Source organism: Phascolarctos cinereus, unplaced genomic scaffold (assembly GCF_003287225.1).
Source record: "Phascolarctos cinereus isolate Bilbo 61053 unplaced genomic scaffold, phaCin_HiC Scaffold_9;HRSCAF=440, whole genome shotgun sequence".
In the NCBI taxonomy this organism is placed as follows: Eukaryota; Metazoa; Chordata; class Mammalia; order Diprotodontia; family Phascolarctidae; genus Phascolarctos; species Phascolarctos cinereus.
This window is the reverse complement of record NW_027556402.1, coordinates 206,948,896-206,959,048: the sequence shown is the minus strand read 5'-3', so window position 1 is coordinate 206,959,048 and position 10,153 is coordinate 206,948,896. Positions and strand designations below refer to the sequence as shown.

Here is a 10,153-nt window from a genome sequence, read left to right as displayed (position 1 = left end):
CCCACAAAGATGATATACTAAGCCACAGAGAAGCTATATAACCTGCATGAAATAAGGGAATACTCACACTAATGAAGTATTAAGTGGATGTGGAGCTGTGGATCAGGACAGTCAATCAGTAAGCATTTAGTAAGCACCTGTTATGTGCAAGACACTGTTCCAAGTGCTGGGATGCAGCAAAAGCCAGCTCTTGACCTAAAGGAACTCACAGTCTAATGGGGAAAGACAACAGGTAAACACAAACAAGCTGTACACAGGATAAACAGGAAATAAATAATGAATTGAGGGGATCGGAGGGCTTCCTGTAGGGGGTAGGATTTTAGCTAAGGCTTAAATTGCCTGCGTATGTGCATTCTGTTCTATCTATCTTATACTTCACATATGTTAATAAACCCATGATTACAGGCCTTCGTTCCCTGGGGCAGGTCACTCTCCTCCATCCATGTCTTTTTGTCTTGTGGGATGCCCGTCCGTGTCTCACTTCAGGTCTTCCACTGAAGCTCTCACTCAGGTGCTTAGAGGCCTTTTCATATTTGGGGCTACCACTGCAACACCCTGGTTGGCTATTCGTTAATCCTCATTCTCACATAATCAGTCTGGCTATTTTTAGGCATATATGTCATTAAATATGTCTTCACTCATGCTAGTCATGGTTGGTAATATGCTTCAGCCTACTCATTCCCACTGAGTATCATTCCATTAACCTTTGAGTCATCTGGAATTTTGATTGCTCTGAGGTCATGGCATTGCATGATATAATCACAGAATATCATCAAAGTTATTGATGGTAAAGAGACTGGCATTTGCATCAGTGAGAAACTGGAGATCACTAAAAATGTGTTGCACAGTTTCCCACATGTAACCCAGCTTGATCTTCTTGTATTTAATTCTGGGGCTAGCTCATTGTCCATATGCAGTACTTATCTAAGATATATGTGCTGATGGAACTGCATGATATAATTTGGGGGATACGTATTCCTCATCTATTTTGTTTTTCCTACAAAGATGGCTAAGCCAATCTCTTGAGTACCTATGGACCTCATTGAGGAGCCTGCATCATCCTTAGAGCTTGATAGGATGATCCACAGAGAGTCATCGTTGTGCAAGAGCACCCCCCCCCCCACAGTCTCAAAAGGCTAAAGCTTAAAACTACACTAAGATTTTTGGGACACCCTGCATATATAGTAGTTTACAACAAAGAAAGTTCTTATCCCACAACAATCTTGTATAGAGAAAATATGATTATCCTCATTTTAGGGGTAGGAAAATTGAGGTTCAGGTTAAATGACTTATTTAAGGCCACACAGATAGCGTCAGAAGAATTCAAACTTAGTTCTTCCGGATTCCAAGTTAAATGCTTTTTCTACGATGCCAGTGTCTAAAGGAGACATTCATTCATGTCCTCCAGCCCTGTCGAAGAATAACAGCCTGGAATGTGACCCTGTCTAAAAACAAAACTCAGAGCCCAAACAGGCAGAGCCTGAGAGAACTAATGGCTCTGTCCAGGATGTGTGGCATCTGATCTCCCACGCCCTGATTCTTCACTCATTCCTATTACTTCTAGGGTTAGGATGGTTACACTGGTTGTCTTGAGATCCTGTTGCAGGTGGGGGTACAGGGTTGGTCCCTCTTCCCCTTTAAAATGGACTTAGAAGTATGAAAAATGATTTTTTCCCCTATCTTGGAGACTCAGAGTCCCCGCTTTATGCTCCAAAGTTCTTCAGAAGGACATTACTGATAACAAGATTGCATTGAATCTTTTTATCCTGGTCAAACCTGGTCAAACTTGACTCAAGCCTGAATTGATTTTATCCTACTCAGGTTTGGGTGGAGGCAGATTCTTCTGCCTAGATAGACCAAGGCTAGGGGTGGTCTGGAATGATGGCGGGTTGATAGCCCCTTTGAAAAGGTATATTTCTCTGTACCCCCAAATCCCAAATGCAGCCGGCTCTAGACTGGCCTTCTAGGGGAGGGGGAGGGGGCTAGTTCTGGACTGTAATTCCCATGCAATGCATGTCAAGCCAGCTTGAGAGAAATAAAACGTGGACACACATTCTAATCCGATTGTCTCTTTCTTAGAACAAACTCTGTTTTGGGGGGCGACAGAAGGTAGGAAGAGATTTGGGCCATCTCCAGGAGCAGTAGCCCAGACCATGAGAAAAAGGGTATAGTTTCATTCCGTTTACACCAAGTGTCTATTGCATTCCCCTTGGGGGATATTCCAAGAAAAGGAATGATCTCTGCCTCAAAAGAGTTATAGTCTAGGAGTTTGCTAAACTATCAGGTATACATACATAAGAAAAATGTAATTGGGAAATGTTTAACAAAATAAATGAAAAGAATACAACATAAATGCTCGTGTATGTAAGGTATTTGGCCAGCCTTACTAAGAGCTACGTAAATGTTAGTTGTAATTACTGTTGCCAGGTCTCTTGACATTTATTCTCACTTCAACAACCTGACTTCTGCACGATATCGTCTCTGCAAATTCCACGTCCGTCTGCAGGCTCACGTGAGGCCCCTCGATCGGTTTGTTCATAGCCTCCTAGCACACACCTAGCTCCTTGCCTGATGCCTTTGGAGGTGTGTGTCCTCGTGGGTGTTTTCCGCGTTGTGTGTCCCGAGCGTGGATTTCCTTCTGTGCCGCTGGTTGTGTTTGGTGCTACTCGCCTGCACGCTGAGTGCGGTGTGTGTGCTTGTGCACACACGTCGGGCCCTGACTTGACCTGACTTTTCCTCTCTGGACGCCGGGGCAGCACAGCTCAGCTCGCCTACCCTCCGCCCTCGGGTCCTGGAAGAAGGTCCCACCACCCGGGCAGGCTTCCAAAGCGATAGAAGGCAAAGGGGGCGGGGCTCGGGCCGGCTCCGGGCCCCGCCTCCGGGGCTGCTGCCCCCGCATTGGCCGCCGCCGCTGTGACGTCACGGGGCTCTCTAAGAGAACCCCCGAGCGCCGGCGGCTGGGGCTGCATTGTCCCTCACGTTGTTCCACGCTTACGTTGTTTTCTTCTTTCCCGGCTCCGTGTCACGTCGGGGTCAGGGCCCGAGCCGGAGCCCGAGCCTGGGCCGGGGCGCAGCCGCAGCCGGCAGCGGGGGCCGTTGCCCCCTGTGGGCCTGCCGCCGCCGCCGCCAACATGGTGTCCCCGGTCACTGTGGTGAGTGTCCGGCTTTCCCTGGAGACCCAGCCCGGGTCTGGACCCCTTTTTGTGGGGAGGGAAAGCCCCGCCCTGGCGGGGGGTCTCCATGTCTCCCTCCGCCCCTATTCTTCCAATAACCGTCCTCCGAGGGCTCGGCGCCTAGGGCCGAGGGAGGGCTCGGTTCGACTGGGCCCGGGTCCGCCCCCTGCCGACCCCCCCACCTCGGCGCCCCCCGGAAAAGTCAGCTGGTGGAAAACAGCCAGCACGTGACTCGGGAGAGTGACTTTGTTGATTTGTTGCTTTTTTCTCTCTGCTTCCTGCAGGTCGGGGTCGGGAGAGGGGGGCGGGAAGGGAGGCGAGCTCCCAGACGGCCAGCGCCGTCTAGCATCGCTGGGTGTCGGGCTTCCTCGGGAACGGGGCTGGGGTGGGAAAAAGGTGAGTGTGTGTGTGTGTGTGTGTGTGTGTGTGTGTGTGTGTGTGTGTGTGTGTGTGTGTGTGTGTGTGTGAGACCAAGACAGAGAGGGATGTCTGTGATAAGTGGGAGGACGTGGCATGGAAGCAACGAGCGAGACCACCTGTGCCATGGGGGCAGAGAGTTGTAGGGATGCCACAGGCTCTGCCCAGGTGTGTTTGTGGAATGGCGATGTTTGTGTATAACAAGGGGGGCCGGGCCGGGAATATATGTTGACTTGTTTGTTTCCTGTCCTCCTGCAGAGGGGCTGTCGCATAAGTACAAAAGCTTTCTCTTGCGGCGGGAGTTCATGAACTCTTTCTGGGTACTCAAGCCCCTCATTCCCTTCCCTTCCTCTTCCCTTCCCCTAGTGTCCAGCCATTTAAGGGGAGAGGTTCTAGGGTTCTAGGCAGGGTCAGTGTTCTAGGGGAACTAAGACTGCTTATGGTTTTTTTTCCTTCTTCCAGAAGATAGGAAGGGGACTGGAATAGGTGGCCAAGGGAAACCCTTGAAACTGTCAGGGTCAGGGAGTGGTTGGTTGTTGTTGCTTTAAAGTAACCGCAATGATAGATCTCAAGGAAGTCTGAGCAGGGCTGTGGGTTGGACAGCTCCTTTGACCCTTGAGAAGGACACTTGGATTGATCCTCTTAGTAGGTTGTCCTGAAACAGAGACAAATTCTGATGGGGATGTCTCCCTCTTTCCAGTGAGATTCATTGGAGGTGACAGTTACCTCTTCCCCCAGTCACATTCCTTCTCAGAAGCAAGGGGAGGGGGGGGGAGATCGTGGTGGTGACATTCAGTTCAATCCCCCTCCCTCTCTCTCCTTGCATTGTGATTATATATTCTGGCCAGTCTGTGTATTTGGAATTAGGTGAACCTGGGATTTATTAGGTGACCCATGAGGCTGGAGGCCAGGCAGCTTTATCAGCCAGGGGTATCACCATTCCAGACCAGGTCATGCAGCTTCAGAGGGTAATTGGGGAGACACAGGAGCAGACAGCTGCAGCTCTGCAGTAGGGGCATGAGCTCTGCCAGGCTTCTCTCGGCTCTCAGAGCATTAGCCAGAGCTGATGTCTTCAGCCTCTCCTGAATTCAGCAGATGTTTCAAGTGCCATTTATGTGCAAAGCACTTCGCCGCGTTCTAGAGGCAAAATCTGCTTGCTTCTCATTCTCCCTTTCCCTCTCGGTATCCTCAGGGCCTGGGGTTCTCCCAGAAGTGTGGCCTTGCCCACAACCTTGTGCTGCCGCTGCTGGCTGGCTGATCAGCTGCTCGAACTTCCCTCTCTCAGTTCCTTGTCTCTGACTTCTAGTGACTCCCTCATCTGCTCCTTGTCTGGAGAGTTTCTAGGATATGAGAGGGGCATTTTCCCGTGCAGTCTCCCTGTCAGTGACTCCTCAGATACAATCTCAGTCTTGCTTCTTGGATCCTGATCCAGGTGACACTACATTCCTATCTCCCACTTAGCAGTTTTCACAACTGCTTTAGATCATATCAGATATTCATACTGATCACATTTGAAGATTTAGAAGGCACTTTACATGCTATCTCATTTAGGCCTCCCAACAATGCGATGAGATAGGTACTGCTACAAATGTTATTATGTCCTCATTTACTGAGGGGAAATTGAGACTCGGACAGAGCGGCTTGCCCACACCACAGTGACACAGCTGGCCAGGAAGTGTCACATGTAGGATTCAAACTGCTGAGCTCTTCTCTGTCTCCGAGCACAATACCCTTTCTGCTCCATTACACTGAGGTTACAGTTTCCTTCAGTTCCCCTTGAAGGAGAAGTTTCCAGAAGCACCTTGTGAATGGGCCTGGGACTGGTTCTTCGTTCGCACTTCGTGCTGCCTGGTTGCTCCAGCCTCGATACCCTTGGGAAGGAGCGACTTTTCCTGGATGTGAGCCCAGGAGTGTGTGTCCTTTGTAGGTAGGCACATGAATGCGTGTGGATAGGTAGGAAAGGAGCTTGTTGGCAAAGTACACACATAAATACAAGCATTCCTGGGACTCACCTAGTACTGCCAGGGCCCGAAAGCCCTCCCTGGCCTCACTGTTGCTGATCATGAGATGGCTATGACATATCGGTGGTTTCCCTGCTGACTCTGCTTTGTTCCAAACAGCTGCTGTCTGAGCCCTCCCTCCTTCTAACACACAGTAAACTAATGGACACTTTAAAAGAGAAAGGGGTGGGGGGAGGAAACTTGCTGGGGAATAAAAAGGAGGAAGAGACACTGGGGGAGGGGGAAATGAGGGCCATTGGTGGATAATGGGGAAGAGACCCTGGTAAATGTCCTAAGGCCTTCAGGGCTTGACCTGCTTAGGTGGGTTCTTGCTTGTTCCCAGCACCGACATGGCCTGCCGAGGCCATGAAACTAGTGGGGTTTCCCCTGGCTGCCCCTTCCCACTACCCCATAAAATGAGCTGTCTGGGAACTGCTGCTCTCTGGGTAGGTAGAGGCAGCTAGGGGGAGTGAGATCATCAAATTGTGAGTTTGAATCCTGCCTCTGATGCTGACAAGTCATTTAAGCATTACTTCCCTCATCTGTAAAATTAGGATAGTATCTGTAGGACTTACTTCACAAGGATGGTCAGGGGGATCAAGTGAGATAATGACTATAAAGCACTATATAAATATTGGTTGTCATCATTATTAGCAAAGTGGTCTGAGTCCTAGGCAGAGTATGGTGGGATCAGATGCCTTTTCTCAGGCTGGCCAACTTTCCATTCAGGGTGCTCAGGGAAGCCACCCCCAAAGTGGCAGATAGCTCCCAAGGTGGCGATAACCCTGTTCTAGGCTACTTCTTTCCTTTCCCTTGACCCTCTCTCTCTGTGATACTGACTAGGTATCCTTGGGTCCATCCCTAGGTAAAGAGTGAAGGGCCTAAACTGGTCCCTTTCTTCAAGGCCACCTGCATCTACTTTGTCCTGTGGCTGCCAGCCTCCAATCCCTCCTGGTTCAGTGCGCTCATCAAATGCTTGCCCATCTTCTGCCTCTGGCTGTTCCTGCTGGCACATGGACTTAGCTTCCTGCTTGCCCACCCCAGCGCCACCCGAATCTTCGCAGGACTCGTCTTCTCTGCTGTGGGTGATGCCTTCCTCATCTGGCAGGACCAGGGCTACTTCGTGCATGGTCAGTAGCTGGAAAGCCTCCTGGGGAGCTCTGGGTAAAGGATGATTGGCCAAAGGGCTAGATCATCTGAGGGTCCAGCGAGAATTCTCCTGGAGTCATATATGTGGGTATACTGAAGTATGTACTCATGTTTGTATATGCATCTATTTCTGTATGTTTATAAGCCCTTGACCTTGTGTGTCCTGGTACTTACAGGTCTATGGTTTCTCCTCCTTCCCCTGAGTCACCCCTTCTGGCACCCACCCCATGACCCTTCTCCTCAGTGGCCCCCTCTCTCTCTTTCTCTCTAGGACTGCTGATGTTTGCAGTGACCCACATACTCTATGCTTCAGCCTTTGGCATGCAGCCCCTGGCCCTGCAGAGAGGCCTAGTGATAGCAGTGCTTTCTGGACTCTGCTATGCCCTCCTCTACCCCTGTCTGTCAGGCCCTTACATCTACCTAGTGGGAGCCTATGAGGCACTCATTGGTTTCATGGGCTGGAGGGCTATGGCAGGCCTGCGACTGGTCGGGGCACACTGGCGCTGGACAGAACTGGCGGCGGGCAGTGGAGCCCTTCTCTTCATCATCTCCGACTTGACCATTGCCATCAACAAGTTCTGCTTCCCTGTCCCCTACTCTCGAGCCGTTATCATGGCCACCTATTATGCTGCACAGATGCTCATCGCACTTTCTGTTGTAGAGAGCCGAGACCTGGGTGGGAACTTGGGATTGAGCAAAGTGGACTGAGCTGGGCAGGGGGGCCCGGGTCATGGTAACCCAAAGCCTTCCTGCCCTCTTCCCCTCTCTTCCCAGCAGTGGGTCCCAGGTCCCAGGGGTTTTCTGGAATGGGGCAGAATATGTGGAGCTCCATCCCTGGACTGTGAGAGGTGCTGAAATGGGCCTGGATTCTGGGTATCTCCAGGGAAGGTGATCTTTACCAGCACAGTCTTTGGAGGGGAGCTCAAGAATTGGGAACTGGACAAATAAAGAGATGTTTTGGAGGGGGAGGGCAGTCAGGGAGGCCTCTCCTCCTTGGGCCTGTTGGAGGCCCCTATAGGTCTCAGCTCCTTTGTTCTCTTCTCTGGCACAGGGTAGGGAGCAGGGCAAGAGTACAACTCTGTGGCCCTTGGCCAGCATAGATGACTTAGGATGTGTGGCGACAGATGGAAAGACATTTTCCAGATGTTACCCCACTTTTTCTGTCTAAACTGGTGAAGGGTGCATCCTCACATCCAGAACTCATGGAGAAGGAGGATTCTGTGCTAAGAGATGGCTGGGGACGGTGCTACCCTACCCCAATTTTAAGCCACTCTTGAGAAGGTGGTGGGTTTGTCTTAAGATTGGCAGCCTTCAGGTTGCTTCTTTTATACTTGAACAAGTTCTTGGGAGAGGACCCTCAGCCTGGGGAAGGAGTCTGCTCTGGCCTGAAGTCTTCCTGGTGCTCTTTCAAGGTTGCTCTCCCTACAGCTGGACAACCCTGCTCTTCCACGTCTGAGCCATCCTCTCCTCCTCTGGAGAAGCTGACAGACAGTTCACCTGTCTTCTCAGGTTGGGCCTCAGGAGCAGAAGGACCTGGGCTTCCCATTCTAATGCTGTAGGCCTAGTGGTCTGTGTCAGCTCATATCAGGGAGGGACAGCAGCCAAAGCAAGGGGATCTTTTTACTCTTTCATGGGTTCCCTTTGGCAGGACCCCCTCTTTCTGGGTCTGTTTCTTGTCTCTTGACTTGGACAGCAACACTAGAAGTTATCTTTTCTCCAGGCCTAGCCCAAGCTATAATCTGGATCAATGCACTTGGGACTCTTTTCCTCCGCTTCCTGTTTCCCTACCCCAGCCCCAATAGGTTTTCCTTTCTCCCTTCCTTGGGGGCTGATGGGGGACTATGTTCTAGTGGCTGTAAGGAATCCAGTTACTGAGGCACATTCAATGCAAATGGGTAGAGAAGGGTGGAACGGGCTCTGGCTCCATTGTATGGAAAACAATAAAACTGGGGCCTTGGGTCCATCCTGCTCTGACTACTGTGTCCTGTGCTATCCCTGGGGAGCCAGCTGGGAGGAAAGGGACCAAGGGCTATTCACTTCACTCTCCGAGCGAGCCCTGGCTTATAATCTCAGCTCGAACAGAACAGTTAACTGCCCGGCAGGTTCTCTGCAGGAGATTATACTGTAGGAATACGCTGGACTTCCAGCTTCCTGGAGGCCAGTGAAAATTGGAGTCTACTCCCTGGTTTTGTGTGTGTGTGTGTGTGTGTGTCAGACCTTAGTGTGCCACGTACCACCCACAGCTACAGAGCAAACCCTTAGCAAACTGCGTCACCCTGCACCACAGCCTGCTGCTGGGCTTCCCTTTAATGTCCCCAGTGCCCTGTGCCCCGTGCCCCGATGCTGCTTCTTGGTTACTTATGTTAGAGTTAGAAGGGCTTGTGTTTCCACAGGTAGAATAATGCAGAGATTTAAAGAACAAAGGTCCCAGGAAGTGGTACACTGTAGGTGGGCTGGGCTTGACCAATAGGAAGTAAGTGGATTGTTCCAAGAAGACCCCAAAATCAAGATAGGGGTCGAGTCAGATCAGACCAGTTAGGGTCAACCTGAGGACACCTGAAAAATGTTAGTATGCCTGCTTAATGAACTTCATTACTATTATCTGACACACCCCGCATAAAATGAGAGCCTCATTAACGAGTCATGGGACATATGACCAAGGGACGGGGAACGTACTTGAGCATATCAAGGGGAAACATGTAAGGAAAGGTGTAATCCGGGAAGGGATGGACCAATCCTGGCTTGGGAGGTTTCGCATGGAATTCAACTGCATAACAGCACACTTGCCCTTACACTCTGGCCAGAAACGTCTAAATCCTCTGGACTTTCTTTATAATAAATTTTCTTGATACTAAATTTTTGGTGTCAAGTCTGTTTCTAACACTTCGAATCCTTCACTTTGCCTCCCCATTCAGATCTGTCCCCTGCCTGGACAGTGTTCAGGGCTCTGACCCCCCAACTCCATATACACACAAATTATCTAAAGACTGACATTCCCTTAGTCCCCATCTTGGCCAATTCTGTTGGAGAAAAGAGATCTGGTCGATGAAGGTAGTGGGACAGCTTTTCCATGCCTAACTGCATTTTCAAATAACAATGCCTTAACCCAAAAGAATGGATTCTGTATGCTGAGAATTACAGGTACTTTTTAGGGGGTAGGGAGACATGGTTTTATCTATTCGAGTACTTAAAACTGACCCTTTATAGATAATTGGGTAGAGGATGACAGGGGAGGGGTATGTTTAATTCAGTCCCATCCCCCACAGCCTCAGGTGTGGGCTGCAAGTATAATGGAACTCTGGATGAAGAAGAGGCAGCCACCAGGACAAGCCCAAAGGTCACATGCTTTCCTGACTGGGATGCACAGGGCAGGGGTTAAATAAGCCTTCAGTGTTTTTCCCTCCCCTGAACTTC

At 50.3% G+C, this 10,153-nt stretch overlaps 1 protein-coding gene across 1 annotated transcript; it reads left to right on the top strand.

The window, feature by feature from the left end:
• Positions 1-2,955: 2,955 nt before the first annotated feature.
• On the top strand, positions 2,956-8,713 carry TMEM86A (transmembrane protein 86A). Its single transcript, XM_021005499.2, has 3 exons — positions 2,956-3,152; positions 6,456-6,720; positions 7,011-8,713. The coding sequence occupies exons 1-3, from the start codon at positions 3,132-3,134 to the stop codon at positions 7,445-7,447; spliced, it is 723 nt and encodes a 240-aa protein (XP_020861158.1). The 5' UTR covers positions 2,956-3,131; the 3' UTR covers positions 7,448-8,713.
• Positions 8,714-10,153: the final 1,440 nt, after the last annotated feature.